At 34.5% G+C, this 25,392-nt stretch overlaps 1 protein-coding gene across 1 annotated transcript in view; it reads right to left on the bottom strand.

The window, feature by feature from the left end:
* Positions 1 to 25,392, bottom strand: part of GRIA2 (glutamate ionotropic receptor AMPA type subunit 2) — an 89,914-nt gene that overhangs the window by 3,982 nt on the left and 60,540 nt on the right. Inside the window, exons 7-12 of the mRNA XM_085319895.1 lie at positions 21,872 to 22,039; positions 21,486 to 21,590; positions 20,673 to 20,783; positions 19,318 to 19,524; positions 18,439 to 18,809; positions 14,251 to 14,449 (exon numbers count right to left, since the gene is read on the bottom strand). Of these exons, the coding sequence (XP_085176021.1) occupies positions 14,251 to 14,449; positions 18,439 to 18,809; positions 19,318 to 19,524; positions 20,673 to 20,783; positions 21,486 to 21,590; positions 21,872 to 22,039 (1,161 nt within the window). The remainder of the gene's footprint in view (positions 1 to 14,250; positions 14,450 to 18,438; positions 18,810 to 19,317; positions 19,525 to 20,672; positions 20,784 to 21,485; positions 21,591 to 21,871; positions 22,040 to 25,392) is intronic.

Consider the following 25,392-nt stretch of genomic DNA (forward strand, 5'->3'; position numbering starts at 1 on the left):
TCCTACTTTATCTGATCCAAGTATCTGYGGAACTAACAAGGCAGCTGACAATCAATCCCTAAAGGGCTTCAGTTCATAACAAAAATAGCCTATTATTATTCCAGAGATTAATCTACATGGGATAATCAAACTTTCCTGAACTTCTTAAAGAGGCATCCTAAATCAATGTATGAGGTAGAAAAGCGTAACAATGAACTACTGCCAAATTTAACATTATGCTGCATGTAACTCAGGTATTATTAGCTTTCTACTTTGCTAGAGAAAACAGAGATCATTTGGTTTTGCAGGTTCTCTGTGAGACATTACTACTGTAAGTATATCAAATCTGTACTATAATAAAATGTAGTAGAAGCATTTCACTAGAGATATCTTGCAATATATACTTCAAAATTGCAATTCTACTTCAAACATAGTATCATTAATCACACCATTTTTAAAATAAATGAATCAAGTACAAAGGTATCAATCAATGATATCTCTACTATCTCCCAAAAATTCACTGGTCTTGTAGTAGAGCATTATCATAAATGTGGATTTTCCCAGACATATCCCTATTTTTCTGTCCAGAAATGTTATCTGGGAGGATTTTGAGAAGTCAGAGGTCTCCACAGTCTCTATACATCTAGTAGTACTAAAAGTTCTGGTAGTATGAAGTGCCACTAAAAGGTTTTTAAACATCTAAATATTCTAACTATTACCAGAATGTATATGTACAAGAGCACCACTGGCTTTTTTTTTAAAGTTTCCTTGCTGATTTGTTGATCTCTACATACTCAGTGTATCCACTTATATCAGAAAAGTTGGATACACTCAGCAAGACCAGAACGACTCAGGAAAATAATACGCGTTGAATGCACAGTAGCTTTCCCAGACTCTTGGAACACCTGTCCTATTGTACATACATCATTCTTGCTCCATCTAGAAAGATCCAAAATAAAAACAGTGTTGCATAGCACCATCTTTGAAAAGACAGTTAACAAAGCGATCATTTGACGAGTTATTACCACTATCAGTAAAATTCCAGTATTTCACTTTTCTCTGCCTGCAATTTACTTTATACATAGACGGACAGATAGATGCCTCTAATATATGTATCCCATACCTGAAAGAGACATCCATCTGAAGACTTGAGTTAATCAGGCCATTTAATAAAAGTGGGTAGCTTTATATCATGGTATGTTCCCTCAGTCCTGTTGCTACTGCACACTTCCCTGAGAGGAGAGCTACCTGCAGTTAGCTTTGCAGGGGCTCCACCCCTTCTTGAACACAAAAGCCTCACACGAAGGATCTCAATCTCCTCAGCTCCTCCTAAATTGTTGTTTCCTAACCTTGYCCTTGACTTATATCTACAAGCTCCATCTCATTCTTAGAATGGATCAACACTCATTCAGCAGCACATCTTAAACTTGTTGCATGAGATTTATCTCTAGAAGCTACGCAAGAGACATCTAGCTTTAGACAGCACTATAAAAAACAAGCAYTCTTTATCCTGAGAGTATTACTGTGTGGTAACTATCACAAACAGGTTCATAAAGTACCTTAACTGCCCTAACTTTATTGTTCATTTGCTTATTTATTTAAATGAATTTTTACAAGCTTTATATACATCAAGTTACAGAAGTCCGGCAAAGTCTATTCTGCTTTTGTCATTAAACAGCAATGAAACGCAGCTCCGCATTTCACCTTAGTGAAATGTGATCACAACAGCTAAGTGGGAAGATGAGGGAAGTCACATCACAGACTGAGGGACTACTGCTGGAAGGCTGAATGCGAAAGGGCTCAAGGAACAGACTGTTCAAATGATCAAGTGTTAGCCACTAGATGGCTCACATATTCCTCATCAAGTAAACAAAAGTAGAAATATCTGACCCAGCAACTATGGAAATAAAAATCTGTAACGAAAAACTTCACCAAAAGATAACACTCAGAATTAGCCATGACCATACAGATTTCTGCTACCATAAACACTGAAAAATATCACACTGGAATTCACACAGCTCCTAGTCTTGATCCCTACCTAGTCCTTGAACTTGTCTCAACTCATAATTTGAGCAATGAGGCACTATGCAAAAGGACCAGAAGTTTTTCATGTTTTTTTTTTTTATTAAAAATSTTTAATCTCCTTAGGAGTCATCCTCTCATTCTTCAAGACACTTGTGAATAGTCCTTCTTTCACTGAAGTCAGTGAAATCAACTATTGATTTGAATAAGGCATTATGTACACCACAGATACTGTGACTTCTAATGTTTTTGTTTATATAGCTTCACAGAATACTACATAGTAGTATTTTCTGTTTTCAGAAATATGACATTTTATTTCTTCTACTTTTTTGTGTTTTTTCAGAAATTGCCTTTTATTTGAAAAGGTAAAACTAAAAGATGTAAAAATGGCAATGTTAGGAGACCTTCAAATAAATTCTTTGCAGAAACACAGATATATTCATACAGGCCAACACCACCTGATATATACAAAACTATATACCTRTATTAATTTAAATACATGTGAAAAAAGAAGCAGCATTACATTGTTATTTAAACCTGGCCAGTGCTATAGCTGATCTTTTTGGTTTTTTAGATAGGATTTTATTCCTATCTACATGATCATCTTGGAAAGCATGTGCACTTAGCAGTAGTGGACTAAACCACATGCAAACAGAATTCCTGTGAAAGTAGTGTCCTGTGTGCAAGCTGGGTTTTCACATCACTTCCATGCGCACACTTCCTTTCATTTAAAACTAACACTAAAAACTTAAAATGACTGTAATGATCTACAGAAAAATCTTTTTTACCATGTGATCCAAACAATATAACCATTGTAGATTGCTATATTATTTGACTACAAGGACAAAAGAATATGAAAATAATTGGCATTTTTTTTAATTATTGTCGTTCATTGCATATCACAACATAACACTCCAATATATATACAAAATGCTAAAGRTAATCATAGTTTTTATTATAAGCAACATTCACATGACATTACAAAACCCTAATATTTACAATGAACTCTTTTCCCCAGTATTTACCTCTTCTAACAAGAGCTGATTAAAAACTGCGCCAGAAGCCACAACAATTTTTGAATATCGTGTCACCACTCAGCATCATGACTATGAAAATTACTATTGCAAAGTACACATCCTGCTTAAATGTAAAATATTGCCTTAAGAAACTCATTAAGAAATTAAATTATGTAGAGCTTTACCAAATTAATTAACTGTATTTTGTGGGTCATCAGATAACTTTTCCATTTTGTCAAAGACCTATTGCTCTTAAAATGGGATGCTATAATTAGTACATTATTGTCAGAAATAGATCCTCAGACTACCAACATTCTACCAAATCATGCTCTTATACTATGTGAAACAGAACTTTAATTCTCAAATATGCTTTGTGTAATTATCTTGTTGAACTCTATACTGAAGAAAATGATAGGAACTGGTTAGTTACCAGTTGCTAAACATGCAACAGCAAATGTAGCCTACAAAATCTCTCTCTCTCTCTCTCTCTCTCACACACACACACACACACAAATCAATATATCAATTAATTGGATCAATATAAAAATGATATATCAGAAACATCAATCAAATCTTACATATATCAACATATCCCCAAAAAAACAAAGGAAAAGACAAAACTAATTCTTCAGCCCCTTTTAACTAGCTCAAGAGTAAATATTTAAAAATTTTAAACTTTGTTTACACTGAGTCAATACTGAAAATAAATGTAAGTTCAAACAGATGGAAGGTCTTAATTTTGTAGTATATTAATAATTTTGCTAAGTATTATCCATCACTATTAACATCTTCCTGAATCGTTGATTCTACAAAGTGATTCTGCCAACAAGGCCAGAAAAATATCCCAAGAATTTATTTCTCAAAAGTCTACCTAAAATAATATTCTTCAAGGATCCAGATATGACAACACACTATGAATGTGTAAGGCAAGAAGGACTGCACACCCTCATCATATTCTCCATGTCATTTAGAGTTAAGAGTTCAAGAACATTTGTTTTACCAAAGGTTGTTAGTGTTAAAGTTTCAAGACCATTTCACCACTGTCAAAATACTGACTCTTCTTATTTTTATCTTTACTAAAGGAATTTCATTTCAACAGTCCAACTTCCTCCATATCATTCAGCATTTTCATAAAATCAAAGCAAAGTATTTCAACCTCATTCCATGAAAAGATGACGATCCAAATCACTCCGTTGCTTTTAAAGTGTTGGTCACACATAAAATTCACCATCCCCCAGTTATTCCTGCAGTTAGCTTTACTGAAATAATCCTACTGATTCAAGGACAGCTGTACTAGAGCCACGTTGTGATACCTACCACTATAGCTTTGTTACATCACTGTAATATAAATGTAAATTTGTAAGTGGGATCTTGATTTGAAAGGGGCAAAACTGAAAACCGTAAGAAAATAGTTCATGGCATAAAGTGAACTGAAGAAACAGTAATCAGCTGCAGATTTTCCAGCCTCATAATTAGAAAAGAGTGGGAGAAAAGGGAAGTACATCTGCTGTGTGCTGGAAAGAAAAGCAGGGAACAAAGACCTACTAGGCATAGGACTATAATCTAAATACATATTTTATCTTTGTTTTTGATGCTGTTGCTGTTCTGATAAAGGTAAAGGTAAAATAAGTAACAGGAACAAGGGAAATCAAACAGAAATCAAAATGATCAAACTGAGTTGGATGCAAAACCAAATGAATTTATTGCACTCCATGGGGAAGGGAGATAAAGTTCTTTTGTATTTCTGGATTTAATTTCTCAAGAAATCACAGATTCAGTAGCAAACTGTGGATGCTACTATGAAAGTCTGGAATCATAAATACTGTACATTACTGTAAATAAAGTGCTTTTAAGTACTGCCTGTACTTAAAAGGAATGAAAAGGCATTCAGAGTAACTATAGCCCTTTTGGTTTAAAGTGCCAGCATGCATCGCTTCAGATCACATTTTAGAGTTAAAATACTTTAAGATAGAAGTGACTAGAAAACATAAAAAAACAAATTTGGCTTGATCAAAACACATCAAACTAGACAATGAGAAAGTACTTATTTGTTACATATGAGAAGTGGAGGATTTTGAGCACTAGAGCGACAGAAATGAAATGAAAATTTCCAGTTCAACAGCAAGGTCCAGCACTTAGGGACTAATAAGAATCTCTACAATAAAATGGAAGCCCTTCAGCTGGATAAAAACTGAAGAAAAGAAAGAAAAATCAATCACTATGATCAAGACGATTATCAGCAAATAGTATGATACAGTTGGAAGAAAACTGAATTCAAGTCTAGGTCACATACAGCAAGCTATTTCCAGAAGATGCCTTTGTACAAGAGACCTCAGCTGGCATACAATGCATAACTCTTCACCCACATTCAGAAGCAATAAATGCAAACTGGGACACAGAGAGAGAAGAGCTATGAGACAAAAATGGACCAAACCCCTGTACTTGCAAATCAAGACTAAATAAGTGACAGGAGTTTACATGACAGAAATGAAAGCTGTGAAAAGACAAACTTGCTCTACATTAATGTACCAGGAAGATAAACACTAAGGAGAAATAAAATCTACTTAACAATTATTGGCGTGCTGTAACTAATGAGTATAAATTAGTTATAAATAAAYGTAGACTGAAAAGAGAGTATTTCTAACCATCACAAGAATGATATAATGGAATAACCTGCCCCTAGCAGTAGTGCAAACAAAACATATAATCATTTATACTTATTTCAGTGTAAATCAGTTAAGAAATTACGCAACAGTGCAAAATTTTCAAACTATACTGTTGTAAATTCATTGTATCCAGCACAATAAATGTTACTTACTACTTAGTATACTTTGATTAGGAGATCCAAGAAAACTTGGTGAAAATTTTGAAAAAGAAGTTCAGAAACTAATTTGTTTCCATTATCAGACACAATTCGCCCTTACAAATAGGGAAGGAGAATTCTGTTAGAAAGGAATATTTAGATTTTCATTTTTTAATAAGTATTATATAATTACTAATTTGAAAGTAAAGTAAGCTTTATGTTTTATATAAAAAATAGAGTTTCCAGCCATTGGGCTTACTGGGCTGTCTGCAAAAAATACAGTTACTCTGTACAACTACATATGCAATGTATAACAAGGATTACCATCCTTCCAGCACTGTTGTCATCTTTCTTGTGTCCAGCTTTTTGCTCTAGAACTCCTGCTTCCTGTGCACTCTGTTCAGTGAAAGCTAAAGCATATTTCTTTTTAATGAAGTAATTCTGTTACTTTTACCTTGGCAAACGATGTATTCCTAAATGTGGCCAAAAGGCCACTACAATAGTTAAAACAACAGACCGGTCTGTCCATGTCATCCTGCTGTTGAAATATGCATAGATATAAAAATATTTTAARGAAAACCTAATGTAGAAATGAAGAAGGTAAATTAGTCTTCTTATCAGTCTGAGCATGTAACCTTTTATTTTTTAGATGCCTTCTAACTTTATACGCAGCAGTAGTTACAATTCAGTTTTTCAAGTGAAAAAAGGTAGAAGGACTGAATTCACTTGTATATCAGTTTTGTACATATTTTTGGTGAACAGAGCTGGGTAAACAGTACAAAATATAACAAAAGCTAAAAATGAATTAGCTTTGGTTCCGTTTGTACCACTTTGGTATTCACTTTGAGTAAGCCTTCAAGTGATAGAAATTATGGAAATGTTCCAGTGAATGTTAAGGTTGCATACTTACACAGCTATATTTTCTTTCTTCTACTGCTGTAGCCCATGAAAGTAAACAGGCCAATGTTAGATAAAAGGTTAATTCACATAGACAATGCTTGAAAATTAATTTCTGCAGTTTTAGGTGGGCAGTAGTGTATCTTATTTCTTGGGTTAGTGACTGCCTTTTTGTAATGTTATGTTTTTTTTTCTTTTTTTGTCTTCAAAGTTCAGTCATGTATCTTGACTAACACAGACATCAACCATACTTGCTGCAGCAGCTGAGAAATCACTAAAGGTAAAAATACTGTTGATAATGTCAATACTATTTACAGGAAAGATGAAATTCTACTGTCCCATCATTTACTGCTCCATCAAGTAGTATCTGCTATCTGACAATTATAGAGATGATGTGCTTGTACAAGACCAACTGAAATAACCTCTGAATCTTTCAAGCTATGTTTTAAAGTACTATTCACATTCTTACCATTACTGCAGAATAATTCTTCCAGTAGTGATTTGAGAAAAATAGTGCACTTCTGAAGAAGCACAGCCACACACATTTTCTTCAATTTTCTGCCCATCATCTCAAATCGTAAATCCAGGAAAAAATGTAACAACACTGTTCTACATATCTGTATTTAGGCTTTCAGTTACATTAACATGTCTAGAAGTATTATCCGTAAGTCAGAGGCACTAGTAGGTATCAGAAGTGGCAAGTATTCCGACTCAGTGGAATAGAATTCAGAAAATTTGGATCACATGGCAATTCTGCTAGCTGAGCATAGTAGAGAATTTGTCTGAGATCTCCTGAGGAAAACTAATGCATGTGTTCTAGTATTTACAAATATAAACAAATACAAAATATATCGAGGGATGTAACTGATCTGCCACTGACGAAAAATTATGCATCTATAACATGATTACTGTGAAGTTACATTCTGCTGATTTTTACTGCTTAGCAAAGCTCTGTCATTACCTTGTTCTTTTTATTTTTCCCTAAAATACTGTTAAAAGCATTATTTCTGCATTGATATTTTCTATTTTCTACACAGGATGTATCAAGTTTCTACTTTTTGTTTTAAAGTAGCAGCAAGAATATTGGATTATGATTCCTTTTCCCCCTTTTTTTCAGCGACATCTCTTGATACCAGCTAATGCTCTTCTCACTGCTGGTAGGAATATTTCCTACTAGTGTGCATTTATTTCCTATGTAGGTAGTTAGTATGTACCTCAAACAGCTTAAAATGCTAAAACAACGTGTCTTGTGTCATGCATGTCAAGGCTACTGTCTCTAAGTCAAGCGATACGGACTAACTTGTACCAACACTCCCAAACTGTCTGTAGGGTTTGGTGAGACACCGTATTTCCTCCACATGGGTTATTCTACCCTATACTTGGATTACTTTATTCACCCCACACTGGAGTCACAGTATGAATGAACATGTAGTTAATGTAAGTGACTAAAAGACTAGAATCCTGAAAAAAAAACACGGAACAAGCTAATTTGACATCACTGACATACCCAGGATAATGTAACATCTCAACAAGTCCACATCATTTAAGCATTCATAGAAGCTAGACAAAGATTTGGACCTACCTCTTTCAATAAACACTACACATATATATTCAGCTATTCACAACTGGATTTTTCAGCTAACTGTAACAAGCTTATTGCCTAGAATTCCTATACAGGAGGTGGTGAGAAACAAATATATACTTAGGATGATCCATTCTATCTAAAAGTCAGCATGTAACCCTTTACTCTTCAGATATGCCTTCTTAATACAGAAGGCTAGAAATCTAACTAGTACAGTCTAGAAGCCTAGCTTTTAAAAACTCAAAGCTAGAAGAGGTAAATCTTACTCTCTMTGTTAGTAAGAGTCATGATGGTAGAATACGTAAGAACAATCACTGAAATGCCCTTGGCGTATTTCAAATGAGATAGCATATTGTCTGGATTCATCCAGTATCAAATACTTCTCCAACAAATCACTGATGATTCATTCAGAAAATATAAAAGCTTGCCAATGAAACTCTAAAAATTAGAAAAACAACTACATTCAGAGGTATTGTAATCACTCTGTGGATATTCTAGGAGGAAAAACAAAAGTTAAGAAAAAGATGCTGAATATCTCCAAGTAAATTATTGACTGAATAATTCATTCAGCTCTAGAAACTTGGACAGATCCATGTTTTTGTTGCTGCAATGCTCTGGAAAAACTTGTCTCTACATAAAGTACCCCTTGACTAGAGCTATGAACTAATTTATACTTACATCATACTTCATACTTCACCTATAAGATGCGTAGGAAGGTATCACTTGGAAACGGGTGTCTGTATACTTAACCGAAACTGTGGGAAAATGTAAGCTCAGTAATAAGCAAAGCAAGTCAGGTTTTGTAAGTAAATTTAGAAACTAGATTATGAATGTGATTGCCATTTCAGTCTCAATCTACATGAGATGAGTCTGATCAAATTAGGACTTTATAGTCAAGCAAACTTTGAGTCTAATTGGAGGAAAAAAATACTTTTGGATAAAATCTTTGAAGTCAGCAATTATTTCTTGTTTTGCTTTAGCAGGCAGTGAATTTCTCTAGATACCTCATAGCATGTAGCAAAGGCTACTTTAAGCCAATCACAGCTCTTCCTCTCTTATTTTCGGCACACTCCACTACTTGCTTATTTGATTCACCTGTTAGCAAGTATATATTCCCACACTCTTAACTGTTCACAAAACTGAGCTGAGGTTCTGCCCAATACAGTATTATACAATTTTTACTGGGTCCAACTTGGGACCCAGTTTTTATTGGGTCCTAAAAAACTTGGGTCCAAACACAGAGAACAACTGAACAGCACAGTTTCTTTCAATACTGCTTCTCATCTGTGGATACTGGATTCTGTCCAATCTCCTCCACTGAAAACTGAAAAAGCTCTGAAGAGAGTCACAGCGAATTAAAATGAACAGGCTCCTGTGTCATGAACTGCTCTGTGTTTTAACTGTCTTAAATTTAAACTCATGTTTATGCTTGCATATAGTTTAATCTGCAAGCATACACAATAATTTGGGGCAAACAAAAAACCTAGTAAAACAAAATTTGTACCACTAGATAGCTGGGCATGCAATTTTAAAACTTTTAGGTCTCTTTTCAGTACCTAACAGTATTTAATTTGTTCCTGTTACACAAATTGCTTAAGTGCTTAACTTGCTTAAGTGCTCAACTTGCATTAAGAAAATGTAAAGGTACCAATGCTTAAATGCTTTTCTAATTTAGGGAATTCATCACCATGTTCTAAATGTGAGGTTCTTCAGGAGAAGAATTTACATTTTCTGTTCTGTGTCGATTAAAACTATTTTCCTCATCAGCTGTTGGTTATTTTCTTTGCCAGAGGTTATTACTAGAGGTCACAGCATGATGGGYAGTGTAATATATGAAGCAAAGTCAATCAGGTCAGTTTAAACAGTGGAAGAATGTATTTTGAATTAACATGGCTGACTCTGCTTGGAGTGGCCAAGGAAACACACACTTCCCTGCACCTGCAGAGCTGTGAGGGCAGTAACCTCTGTCTCATGGATGGTAGTAAGTAGCAGAAGAGAAGAGGATACAATGTCTTTAATAAGAACAGCTAGATCTGTCCACAGACCAATTTGAACATGTACATCAGTCCCAAACAGGCAAGAACTTAGTTACTTAGATTTTTCACATTCTATGAATGTGAAATTTGGTAAAATTCTATTTTACCAAAATCTGTGAAGCACAGAAAAAATACATACAAACTGTCCATTTGCAAATATTTTAGAAAATTTTAAAAATGAGACCTTCCATCTGCAGTTTTAGAATATTAAAATTCTGTATTGATGAAATGGAAAAATTGTTTACAGTAACTGTGGTATTCACAATGCTGGTAAAGACAAAGTTAAAAGTTCACACTATGTATAGAAAGTTCAGAAAATAGAAAGTTCAGAGAAATGTAGACTAAAGGTTCTCAAAACTATACAAACATATGCCTTCCAAAATTATATCAGAACACCTTGAAAGTAAAAATAAAAAACCCTCACAAAACAAAAAAACACATATCCAAAGCACTCCAGTACATTAGAGATGTCCTGATGTAGAAAAAAACCCATGGCTCCATGTTCACATAACCACTATGCCAGTATATTATGATTGCAAGTTATCAACTTCTTCAAGATAGAAATTAGTCCTTTCAAGCTAGAAATCAGTCTTGGCTGGGTTTAGGGGGTTCTTTTTGTTTGTTTCCTTTTTATTTTGTTCCCTAAAATGCCCAGGGCACTTTAGGTTGCAATAAAAATAAATAAATGAAAATTATACTTTCTAAAGAGTAGTCCCTAGTGAGGAAAGCATTACAACCTCTTGCCACATACACTGACAGTGTCTCTCTCCTCACTAATAATAGTGCTGGCAGAATGTCACCTCTTCACCTCTATTCCAGAAAGTTGGCTATAATATCAATCTCCTTTCTCTCTGTCCTTCTATTAATACCACCACATGCATCTTCTAGTTGCCAATCAATCACTACCACTATCAGAAAAAGAATGACAGAATGGCTGGATCATACCAGGTATCAGCTCAACAACTGATATCTATTTAATCTTTCTTCATGCTACCCTCAAAGAATCAGAAATCGTTTCTCCTGCTCTCATAGACTGAAAAGCAGATAAAACTGTTGAGGACACTGAAACTTCTAGCTTCCTTTTATTTGGGAAAAACAGAAGATTAATCTTTCTCCTTTCGTTTCTGTTTCCTCCCTGCCCCATCCACCTTCACTAAAACAGCTGTTTTCTGGCATTTGCCAAACTTATTCCAAATGTCTCAGAAGGTGCTATCTACTTTAGTGTTAATACTACACACCGCATGGACAAATCCAATGTCCCTCCTTACGCATCTGCCCAGTGGAAGCGCCTCATTTTCACCTGTGTGAAGTTTTATGATAGAAGATGTTTTAGTAGAAAGGTAAATTCAGTTTAGTGTTCTCAACCCCAGCATAAAATGACTCCTACTTTTCTGCTCCTTCAGGAATTACGACTCTACTAACAAAGATCTAGGTACAGTACGCATTACCTGAGTAGGAAAACAAACCTGAAAATAATGGCACTTTCTGAGGAGAAAATACATTGTGAAAGATATGTGTTTTTTTAATTCATGACAGTGACAGAGAATAAGCTAGTCCATTGAACTTGCTGCTAGAAGAATACTCAACCTATTTCCAGCTGTACAGACAAAGAACTTAAGAGTCCTGATTTCAGGTCATATAAAAGACAATACAGCCAATCCAATTCAGGCACAACACAGAAATAATCTGGGTAAAGTTCTAGTCTCCTCAGTGCCAGATAGTGTTTTCACATTGACTTCAGCAGAAGGAGTTTCACCATTGAAACTTAAGTTTCAAAGCCTGTTAGAAAAAAAATCTGTCAGCTGTATTTATAGAAAAATAATTTATTGAAAAATTTTAAAATTATTTTTGACAAATTCTAGGTATAAGCATCAGGCTAAGTTGCATTACACATGATGAGCCAATCTATCTGTGGTAGAAATTGCTGAGAAGAAATTTCCAGAGTAGATCATTATAGCCTTGTTTCTGCAGAGCCGAAGTAACTAACAAAAAGTAAAGAATATGCCCTCAAAAAGGTTTTATCTATTTTATAAAAAATTATATAAAACAGCAGTTATTATGCTCTGACAATCACCAGAAACACTAGTTATATAAAAATATAATTGGAAAGATGTATATAGTTTTAAATCCGGATTTAGCAGCTTAACCATTGCTACTTGGAAAGAGTCAATTTTTTTTTTCATGAATTTTGCAAAACAAATCTGCTAAGGATATTTACTATCACTTAGTAAAGATCTTACTGTTTCTTAGTACTATACTATTACTTAGTTCTTTTCTACCTGCTGCTTCCATTTTGACTTTAGCTGGAACATTTATACTTCTAGTGTAGAAGACTTATTCCTCTTCACAGTCCTCTACCACTTCAAAGTCTATTCTTTCCCCATATATTGGAAAGAGAAAGATAATTAATTTCCAAAAAGCTACTCATAATCAGTAGCTGAAGAGAACACAAAACACAACCTTTTAATTCTTACAAGTAATCAGCAAATATATCTCATCCAACATGAGTAAATTCAATTCTAGAAACATATGAAATTTATACCAATACATGCGCATACAAATGGCTTTTGYTTTACAATTAGGCTTGAAAATGTCAAAGAAAAATTCAAAAGACCTGCTAGTTCACATCTGATGCCCAATGTAGCCATGATCTAAAAAGTCTATACTAAGAAAGAGAAAAACACATGCTTGTATGCTACTAAACACTTTAAACTAGAATTCCTATTAAAAGGCTGAGAACAGTATTAGCACAAATCCCATCTCATTTTTACTAGTTTACACATCTGCACCTAATTTTGCTTTACATCAGTAGGAATACAATCAGCATCAGGTCTTATTACCAGACCTATCATTAAAATCACTAATGAATGCTTTTCTACCAAACAGAACCAAGTATGGTTCCCATTTAGCAAGTTTCCAATTAAACATGTATCAGAGAATCTAATGAAAACAATGATCTAGTAGTTACTGCTGCAACTATATACTGAAAAAAATATTTTTGGAACTTACTTCACTTTCAAGGATGGCTATATTTGAAATGTAAAGGTCATTTTCAACTGGTTACAAAAACATTTTGTTTAAATCTAAGACTGTTATCATTCATTAAAAAACATGAGAACAACATCTTTTTTGTATTTGTAGCACTTCAAATCCACTTCCATCTTACATGGAGAGACATAGAGTGCACAGACACTACAAAACAGTCATACTGTTTTTCCCAATAGCATCAGGATCTCACTCATTTATTCTGATGGGTTTTATCATGTTAGCTGGTATCTCAAGGGCAGCGGTAGACCTGTTTCTGGAAGTCTCACATATTTTTAAAAACAAAACACATTGAGATAGAAGATAAGGAGCTCTGACAGGCTTCCAAAGCATTACTGTAATGCAAATRCAAATAACTGTTTTCAAAAGCAGGCATGGATTTACCACAGGAGCCCAGGGGGTTGTACCTCATTCTCCATCTGCAATCTTGAAAAATCATGTGGAATACTTACTAAAGCATGATAGTGCACCTTTCCATGTTCCTACACCTGGAATAACAATCTAAAGCACAGTACATCTATTAAATAGCTTTGTTTAAAATCGTTAGCTACTGTCTTACAGGCTGGGTGAATTATGTCAGTTCCTTTCTATGATCATATCTTGTCTTCTTCTTTACAGTAGARTATTTTTAGGTAGTTCCTTGTAACCACTTTTGCTTTGCTTTATTTATAACACGGTCCTTATATTTATATATAGATAATAAAATGTTATCATAATGAATAAATTAGAACAGTTCTACTTGTGAGTTAGTAAGGCTGCACAGACTACATTTTCATGGCAATCTTTTTAAAACAGTCTAAAGAGAAAATATTTACATGAGTGAAGACCTACTTAAAGCAAAACAGAAATCTAAAAAGTAGAAATTCTTACCCTAAAAAACTCTTTAGTGGAGCCAGAATCTAATGTTCCATAAGCAATTTCTGTCTGCTTGGAAAGATCCTCTGCACTTTCAATGGGAGACACCATCCTCTCAACCGTCAGGAAGGCAGCTAAGTTAGCCGTGTAGGATGAGATTATGATCAGGGTAAAGAACCACCACACACCTCCAACAATGCGCCCAGACAGGGATCTAATAACAAGTATGAAATGGATTTGTAAAGTGAAATGAAAGTCCTAAAAAGGAACACATGTTATCAGTTTTATGCATATGATGAATTATACAAGAGGGAAGTATTTCAGGTTATCTTGCAGTGCAGCTCTGCATACTAATTGCATGGAAAGTCAACCCATTCTACAGTTCTCCAGGGTAAGAAAGTAAACTCTACTACATCTCACGGATTTTGCTGAAATCCAGAGTCCAAAGTTTACTTTAGGGAAAATTCAAATGCTTCAGTTCTTCAAAGTTCTGAACACCCTGAAATGAGAGCACTCCTATCATAGTGTGCTATATTAACACTTACGCCTGTCACACCCTTCGATGTGAATGTGTGACAATATAAAGAGAATCAAACAAAATCAGTGAAACACTTCTTTCAGATAAACCAKTATGCACTTGAAAATTAAGTGTCTTTGGATTGCTTGTTTTGCTAAGACACTCAAACAAAGACTGATTTTCACAAAATAATGTTTTGTACTGCTGTGGACGTTCTATACTGAGGAATAAATAGCATTATTTACAATAAAAACTGCCCCAGTGAATATCCATGAACAAATAAAAATGCACACAATTTTTGGAAGATACAAGCACTTAATAAACTGACAACTACGCATGAAACAATCAAATTGGTAATACAGAAAAATGGTGGAGAAAGTATATTTTTAAATAATAATATGATGCTTTAACTGCAGCAGGTGGGCTGTTATGGATCTTTGCTTTGCATCTCCTGCTTAAGAAGAGAGAAAAAAAAGACAACTCAAGAAAATATATAAAACAGTATAGAGCACATGAGAAATTCAATAATTTTCAATACTGAAAAAGTAACAGAAAAACATTATTGATACTGCCACCACTGTCAGATTTGTCTTTCTTTAAAGATCCTTTAAACTTTGTAATTACTTACTACTTTGCTTCCAGACAGGACACTATAGGAAGGAGTACATACTCTTTGGAGATGTGCTTAGTTCTTTGGCACAAATCTGCACGTAGTTGAAAATCTATACTAAGGAATTGCGGTAGCTTAGGTATATCCTGATGTGTCTCTTCTATCTACTAAATAAACAAATTACAAATCACTCACCCAGCCCAATTCACACTACTGTGAACGAGACTTTCAAACTAGTTTTGATGAGATAAATAGATAGATATCACTGTATCTACATATTTTTTAAAGTATTCTTTAATTTTAAACACTTAAGATATTTAGGTAAAGCTGATGTATTAACCTGGGAACAGAAACAAATGGAACCAATTCTATACAAATCATTTTTGTTGACTGTTATTGAGAAAAATCTCCACGGCATTTGAGATATGGAAAGATCTATTCCATCCCACAACAAACTCACTAATTCACTCTACTACATAAAAATCAATGGTCAGATATGGTCCAGATTATGTTATTAAAAAGGACCATAGACAGGAACTTATTTCCTGTTCTTTCTAGATTGAAATATATTCTGTAAACATATTATTAGTCACCTTTGAAAGAATATATACATACATTGGTATGGAGGTTACCTGAGTACACAATAAGTACATTCTACTACTAAAAGACTGAATTTTATAATAAACATATTTGCACAGTAAAATCTGTGACAATGTGTATTCAATAATATCAGTGCTGATTTTATGGTATTTCATTTGTATTGAAAACCTCCAGCACAACTCATAATCTGCAAAAGTGCATGATCTATCCACAAGCAAAACTGGTACTAAATTTATGAAAAGGAAGTAAGCTTAACACTAGCTGAGACATTATGCTCCTACATGACATCTTGCAAGCAAAACCTTTTTAGGTGCTACTCATGCTCAGAATTTTCCTGTAAGGTCTGTTCCAGTTAAATAAATCATTACTCTTTTTACATACATTTTGAAAAATTTCTAAAGATGGATAGTAGCTATTATATGATGATAAGAACCCACATCTGTACAAGCACCTCATACATCAGATCATTAAATACTAAAATAACCCTTTGTGTGTACAAATATCTAAATTTGTGCAACACCTTTTATACTTACACAGGAAGCATAGAGCAGTTCTTAAGAGTATACTCATATCTCAAAAAATGCCAACGGAATTTTGCTGGATTTTGCCTCCTTTTGCTATCACTCTTTCAATGTCACCTATTCTGGCACCACTGGGAATGTTATGTAGACTGCTTTCTAGACAGTCTAATCTTACTCAGAGCCACTTCCATTTCAGAGTCAGGAAGCCTAGGCACTTGCTTACTCTAGACTTCTTAGTTGTCCCCACTTTTGTAATACAAATGGTAGCAGTAACGGTGTGAAATATTTCATAAATGTATTTTGCTGATATCTCAAGAGATTCCTTTTCACAGTCACTATAATTCATTTGCAGTGAGTTAAGATACCACAGTGATAAGTTTGGTATAAGAACAAAAATAACTGAAGTGTTTTCAGTCTTTTACATTTTTATAATAAACAAAAATAACACACATGGTTGGATTAAAAAAAAAAGTGCTGTTAAATATTTCACTGACACTTAATCTGCCACTTTAATCTCCAGGATAATTCGAGTTTCAGGTACCTTCTATGATGATAATTTACTATCATTATGCTTATATCACCTTTCAAATATCAAAACAGCACACAGTAAGTGTCATGCTTTAATGGCCAGCAAAATGAAAAAAAAAGTACRTAATCATTATTCTACTGTGACCTCGATTCAATAAAAATAATTTTGTAGCTAAAGGAGGACTTTGCTGATAACTAAACTTTTGATGTGTTTAATCAATTAAAAAAAAAMCATTAACACAGCTTCTCATTACCTGAAACAATYTGAACTCTCCACATTGTCTCATTTCTCATACACATGTGCCAAAATCTATTGCACTCTTCATCATAAAGGCAGCTATACTTTACTGTGCAAGTTCCATGGAAACATACAAACTCTCATAGAGCAAATGCTCTGCAATTTTCATAGCAGAACAACTTGAAAAGCTACTCTTGTCCTTTAGGTTACAAGATGCAGACATTAGAAAAGCTCTCTTCATGTGATTTATTCATGCATTTTGCAGGATAACCACTCTACTCACTAGAAATTGACCTGCTCCCTATCTTACTTTGAGATGTGTAGAAAAAAGTTAACTAACTTAGTTTAATCAGGAAATTCTTCTGATTTGATTTCCTTAGACCCAACTGCCCTATTTCAGTTGTTACTATAGTTCCTTCAAACAGTGAGCAGTTACCTACCTACCTACTTACCACTTTGCTAAATCAAGGCTAGAACTACTTGCACACAAGGGAAATAGAATATTTAATGAGCTGCAAAGAAATTAACCAAAGTGCTTTACAGTTGTCCCTAATAAAGTAGGTGAAAATCCCTCAAGGAATGATGCATGAATAAATTGGACCTTTAAATTCATTTTAGCAATTTACTTTATGACTTTTATAAAACTAGACCATAGAAAAACAGCAGCGTTTTKCCAATATTCACAAGAAATTAGAGCCATCACATTACTTCTATTTCAGTTCAAGGCTCTCCTGTAGAAAAGAGCGGGTTAATAATTGGATGTTATTTTATGTAGTGAGTTTTGGAGAGTATATGCTATTTGTGTAGCTCATGAGCAGTGTGTTACCCTTTTTTCCCATTACAGTTGTTGTAAAATATATGCACTGTCAACTGTAAAATGGGAATATGCAGCAAAAACACGGTACCCCTCCAAGAAGGCATGGAATGACTGGAACCTTGTGCATTTTACAGTCTGTACATGATGCATATAGGTTCACCTGGCAAACATATGATCGATGTTAAGGTAATATCGATCAAATACATCACTACCCTACGTCAGCGACAACTGCTTTTATTGCAGGGACTTCTGTGATTTGGGAGAGAAAAAAAACCACAGCAACTYATTTCATCCTGAAAGTGAAAATATATGCACCATGAACCTCTGGCTGAGACCAAAAATGCACAAAGTTGAAATGGGCGAGTAACCAACCTTGGCGAAATATCGCATCCTTGCTGCATAAAGGCACCCAGGGAAAACCAGAGACTATTAAAAATCCCAAATTCATTAGTTGATTCGTTAGTTTGTGTTTCTCTTCCATCTTCAAATTCCTCAGTGTGCCATTCGTATGGGCTAAATCTGCTGACCAGGAATAAAACTACACTGACCCCAATGTAGGCAAAAACAATGCACATCCAGATTTCATATGCTAAGGGATCAAGAAACGAAAACACTCCTGGCTTGGACTTCTGAGGCTTCTTGATCATTATTGATATCCCCAGGCTCATAAATGGCTTTGAGAAGTCAATCACCTCTTCTCTCACCAATGTTATTGTTAACGGAGCAATTGCAATATCGGCTTTCTGTAAAGGGAAAAAAGCAAAGTAATAACAACTGATAAAATAATCAGAGCAAAGAATGGTTTCATTCCTATTGTATTTCACAAATGAAAAATAGGACAACAGAGATGCTGGCAATAGTCATTTCRCCAAGACTACACTATAGAGAATTTGAGGAATTTTTAGCTGAAACTCTTTTTTCTGAAATACATATAAATATGGTTGGCTTATTCCAAGCTTCCCTTTTTATACACAATCCTTTCAGAGTACATGATATTTAGAAGTGTTTGTAAAGCATATTGCCTTTCATCTGGACAGACAGATGAAATATGCATTCTTTTCCCTGCAGCTTACTTTGCATTTAAAATTGAATTCTAAGTTTTTCTTTTAATATTTCTTCACACCAAAACAAGTTATTAATCCTCCACAAAGGAATTATACGAGGTTCCTCCAATCTAGAGAGAAAATTAGAGCAAATCTCACTACTTCCATGAGTCATTTTTAATGGCTTTATTGCAAAAAATACTCTTACCCCATAAACAAGTTCTCCAACCATTCCATTCCAGATTTTCGTGTCTGCGTCCCTGGCCCCATACTTGCCATCCCCAACAATTGTGAGCTTATATTTGAATCCACAGTGTTTAGCAATTTCTGTAGCTAAATCCACACAATAGCCCTCATATCGATCGTTTCCTTCAAGCATTTCATGATTTTTCTTCATCATGACGTATGGGGACTCCTGCACAGAAAGAACTTGCCTTAGCTACTTGGTAAAGAGACRGCCATATCAGCTGTGTACTTCATAGGTGAGTGTGTTACCTTTTATACATGAAAAAAAAGAGCAAATATAACATCTGAAACATACGTTCTATAGTTTATTATATATGTTAGCTGTAAATTATTTGACATGTCCTGTAAAACATTTAAAAATAYGTTTGCCACAATCATGTAGAAATATCAATACTTACAGGTTAATAACGACCATGAATGTTTACAGGATTTATGCATTCAGAAAAGAGAGAATAAGTTCCAAAATCTGTTTCTTTCTCTCTTACAGTTTGGATGGAAGAAGGCAAAGATATTTAGTTCCACTGTTGTTGTCTTAACACAAGAAATTTGTTTTCTACTCCAAAACCACATCCCTCCCTGCAAAGACATTTCAGACTCTCCGGGCTATACTTTATTGAATTACTACACAAAAAAAAAAAAAAAAAAAAAAAAAAAAAGATAAGATATCTATAACTATGCAGTAAATTTCTATCGGCAGCACAACCAGTGATGAGTCATAAGTCATACTAAAGGAATGTATCTTCTCTTCACTCAGTTGTTATCCAATTATTCCTGCAGCCAGTGAAATCTCTATACTAGATTGTGACCTATGCAAAGTGATGAAAAAGCCATCTAAATAAAAAAGAAATGCTGCTCTATAATAGTACATGACATTATTCTCTAAATTAYTAGAATATGACTTTTAATGTTTTATTTTTACACTTTTGGAGAGAAGATCACTGTAGCTCCAATTCTGAAGTGAAGAACCAGCCTTTTTCCTGTTCGGCAAAATCCACTCTCGAATAAGCATAACTGGTTAAACAGTAACGCTGTGGTTCTGCCATTCAGATAGTGCTCTTCTTTGAAAGCAGGTATTTTCTTGCCTAAAATATTTAGCTTTCTAGGATGCTCACTTCCCAGTCAATGACCACTTGTTTTCTACAGAACAAAATCGCATACTTAATCACATGTATTTCCTTAATTTCCCAAAATTTTATTCACATACCATAATTAGTAATGCAGCACTACCTCAAGAAATAAAAAGACAGCATATTTAAACTAATATAATGAGGAGAAACACATCATTGTTGTCTTCTGACAAAATATGAGGTTAATTACCAAAATAGTGGTGACAATAATAGTCTTATTCTCTAGTCCTGAAGATTCATTTCCAAGAGGGCCATCAAGAGGATTCACAACCATTTTGTCCACTTCACTCCAATATCCAATCTAAAAAGATTTTACAGGATGCACAGACACTGGTGAACATGAACTTTCATATAAAAGGTAAACCATATTGTTATTACGCTCTTGATATGTACCTACAAAAAACTATTTCAGCTATGGATTTACCAGTCTAACTACCTATACATTACATAATTAAAAAGATCGAGTAAGAAGTAATAACACTGAAATAATAACATTTGTTGCTATTATTTTGTCTAATACAAGTGTACCATTTTCATTCATATACTAACAGTTTTTTCATATGAACATCACACACGGCAGAATTAAGAGAGATATGAAATACTCCAGATTAGGAAGACATGAGAAACTGTCTTTTCCTGAAAGGTTTGGGATTAGAGCAGAAAGATAATCACACTTAAGAAAACACCAGTGAAAAGCTGTATTTTGCATTTGTCATTCATAAGGATATTTTTAACTTTTCCTCAATTACTGTCTGACATTTAGCAATTCAGATCAGAAATCGACAGAACTGAAAGGAAAAGTACTCATCAGAAAWAAACTCTCATATTTACTAGAAACAAATAGCATATAATTTTTACTTTCTTCAGCAAACCCATCATAAAATACACCTATCAATATTTATTATCACAACTCACTCTTTAATTATTTGCAGTATTTCATTACCTACCTTAACACGTTGCTTAGCATGGTAAAACCTTTAAAAACACTCAGAATTCAAATTACCTTCCGAGGACCAGTACTTTTGAGCTCCATGACGTTTATTGTAAAATTGATTCTCTTTCCATTCTGATCAAACTTTATGTTCCCTGTTAGACCTTCCACCTGAACCTATACAAATGAAGATGAAAGCAGTARCAGAATCAATTTTATTCCTTTTTACAAAAAGTATTTTGTATTTCTATAAGCAAATATTAATTTGTCAAAAGCATTCAGTCTCAATTCTTTTTCATACCAAATAGTTTATCTCACTAAGGAGACACATTTCTGAGGAGTTAATTTCCACATTAATCGCAGTAAGATCCAGGTTAGGAGACTGGAATGTCCTTTTCAAGCATTTACAGAGCATTTCACACATGCACTTATCCCAACATTCATTCTATGGAGGCTACCTGTTTCAATGCCCTTTCTATTTCYACACCATGACCCCAGGGTACAGCTGGATTTGCAAGACAATCTCCAGCATTTCCTCTTCTGGAAATCTCAATCCTCTGTTTACGCAAATTACGGAAAGCTTCTGTCATCACTTGAACAGCATCATAGGTGAGAGCTGACGTATACTGAAAAGGAGTGAAGAGAATTCAGTAAAAAAAATAGTTACAGCCTCACTACTCCATTACTGCCTTATTAATTCATTAAATACAGAAATGTATTAAAAGTAAAGAGAACAGTAAAATATTCTTTAAATCATACCAATTTGTCTTTTGTTTTGAGACTACTACCCTCTCAGTGGAGTTCATGCAAATTAATGAAGTGTGTTCAGCATCAGGAGAGGACAGTGGTAAACTAAAATTGAAGTCTAAACTAAGAATTTATAGCTGTTTTCACAGTGTGATTTTCCTTCCTTTCTCACTACAACTGTGTAACACTTCTGTGTGTGCAGATACGGCTGGAATTCCATGGAGGTGAAAGGGGGGAAAGAAATCTTGTTTAATTTGAGTTAACATCTATGAATAAGAAAGTGAATTACATTCTTCATAAAAAGTGCAGCTCTATACAGATCAAAACCTATACTACTTCTCTGGATACCCACATCTCCTCACTCAAAAAATACATATTTGTGTATGTATACTCAACTTTTACCTGGTAAATATAAAAAAGCTCAATGATTTTCCAGWACACAGTATCTTAACGGCACCCTGCAAAAGTAAGTTTTGAGCTGRAAAGTATGGAAGAAGTGGTGGTGCCCCAAAAGGATAATACAGACTGCGGTGGGGGGAGAAAGCTTCCCATGCTTCTAATCTGACACAGACTAAGGAGCTTTTAACTTTATAACTTTTGAGACAYTGATGAAGAATCCAGCAACCACATGCATCCAAAGCTGGGGCTAAACAGTCACAAGCAGTTATCTTCAATGACTGAAAAATCTTCCATTTTAACTAATTGAACAAAAACCACGTGTATGTACACTGAGGACTTTGTTATAGGGGCTTTATGAGTCCAGAACATTGCAATAATGACAAATTTAAGGGCCACTTTTGGGTATACGAGCCAGCCTGTAACTACCTACAGCCTTATGAATGAATGCAACAATCCCTATGAAGGGTATTAGATGCTGAAAATATATACACCGTAACGCAGTGAGAAATGATGTATAGGCTCTTTGCTTCAATTGTTCAGACTTTAATGAGAATTTTAATTAGCTAGTTCAAGTCATGCAGAAGACTGCTGCAATTATAACTGAGGCAGGCTCCAGAATTGAGGTCATTTTTGTACGCAACCGTTAGACCTCAGAGAGGAAGAAAAGGAGGGTGGAACTCTTTCTCCAGATGTAGCTTACTGGAAGATAAATTCCTTGATAAAATTCACATTAATCTCTGTTACTTCTACTGAAATCTTTAAGTAATCAGGACAACAGAAGAGGGAAGCAAAAGACTGACTGGAGTTGATATCACTGTCTACTACTAGAATAGCAGTGGTTACATTCTTGTTGGGGGTATGATTTTGGATTTGGAGGTGAGAAGAAGGTAAYAGAGGGAAGAGAAAGGTTCCTGACTCATTTTTGTGAGACTGACTGGCAATACCACTTTTAGTGAAGCTCTTCAAAGCACAGAAATATGTTTTACTTCRCTGTAGGATTTTAAGAAACTTTGGATATAACATTGTCATTAAGTACTGAAATATAGTTTGGACAACTGATGAAATAAGAACTTACTGAGAAGCTGTAGTGTTATTCATTTAACCTATTTGTTTCWTTTGATCAGTGGGATACATTAATGGTTTTATCTCAAAGAACACTGTTCCTACAGTATATGGTTATTGGGATGAGTCTTCAGAAATCAGTTATATCTTCAGTTTGTATAGGCCTATTAAAATCTGTCTGTATATGCATGGTATCACATATATAAAATCTACATATTGTTATTTAGGCTAAATCACCTTTAATCTAAGGATCTCAATATACCTTACATCTCCATATTGCCATTAAAGCAAATAGCCATTTCATTATTTCTTACTGCTTTATTTTGCTTATACTTTCAGCTCCTAATAAGCTCCATAGGGTTCATTACATTTATTCATTAAGCTGCAGGTAGCTTTAACATTGACAAACTGAAACAAAGAAAACTCAAAACATTAGCTAATCTGCTCATGCAGGTGTGTGTGTGTGTGTGTGTGTGTATGCACGCACACACGCATGTATAAGTGGGTGAGTGTGGGGGTGTAAGTTCTGCACGAGTTGAAGGATGCATTAGCTCTGTTCCAAACCACTTTATTTCATAATGGAGCTTCATTCAGGTTTCGATCTGCGCTATTAAAATCAATGGAAAATTCTTTGCTGGAGGATGAAAGGGATCTTATAGCCCACTACTTTTACAGTAGTGTGAATCTTCTAACAGAAGCATGTTAGTTACTTTTGATTTTAGACAATAAAATAAGCACCTTCAGTAAGAAATCTTATTTGTACATGAATTATCTACATTAATTAGAGTGTGGCAAAGAATATAAGAATTTCATCATAACTCTATGATAATATTTTTTCATAGATTTTAAAGGTRTGAGATTTTATAAAGAGTTTTAATAAGATCATCTGCATACCACAGGTCACAAAAAGGTAGAGTTTTTGTCCTATATTTAACCTAATGCCTGCCAATTTTCTGCTTGCCGAAGACACAAAGTTAGGAGGTATTCTTAACACATTAAAAAAAAAAGAAATATACTTGAACAATATAAAATAAATGGAAAGGTAATTGGACAAGTATTTTGAATCACAAGGAGTGGAATTCATGTCCTCTAGCTTTAGAGTCCATCAAACAAATGAAAACCACTCAAGAGGACTATGAATTAGTCATTCAGTCCTAATCTAATCCTAATCAGTGAGAAAGGCAAAAGAGAAACAGTAGGATACTTTGGGCAGAGACTTTACCAGCAGAGTCAAAGTACTACATTACAAGACACTAGGGAGATCTCACCTAGAACAGTGTATWCAGGTGGAGCAGTGTTCAAGAACAAGTTCAGACTGAAACAGATACCTAAGAGGGTTCCTTACTACATATAGGGGGTGCTACTRGAACAGCTGGAGAAGGGATACTGTATCAGTAACAGGTTAAGAGAAAGAAGGCCTAAAAGCACATATGAATGTTTTCCTTGAAAAGGAAAGGGAGGTAAGATTCAAAGAAAGATGACACGGGAAATGTTCTTTGTTGTGAGAATAAGAGAGTAAAATCAATGGGTATAAGCAAATATTCAACATTCTCTCCTATAGYTAAGCAATTTAAGTATATTGAAATACAAACAAATACGTATCAAAATAAACAAATATACAACAAAGACTCAGCCTGAATGTCCCTGGTATAGTCAGATCAACTTTCATTTTAATGATGATTGTTTTTTAAAAGCAATTCCAGTGCTGTACGTAGACAGAATCAYCAAACAAAAAACAAGTACTCTTGCTCTGAAATGCTCACACCTTCTG

The sequence above is a fragment of the Rhea americana genome, unplaced genomic scaffold (assembly GCF_003343005.1).
Source record: "Rhea americana isolate MKP2758 unplaced genomic scaffold, rheAme1 scaffold_60, whole genome shotgun sequence".
NCBI lineage: Eukaryota > Metazoa > Chordata > Aves > Rheiformes > Rheidae > Rhea > Rhea americana.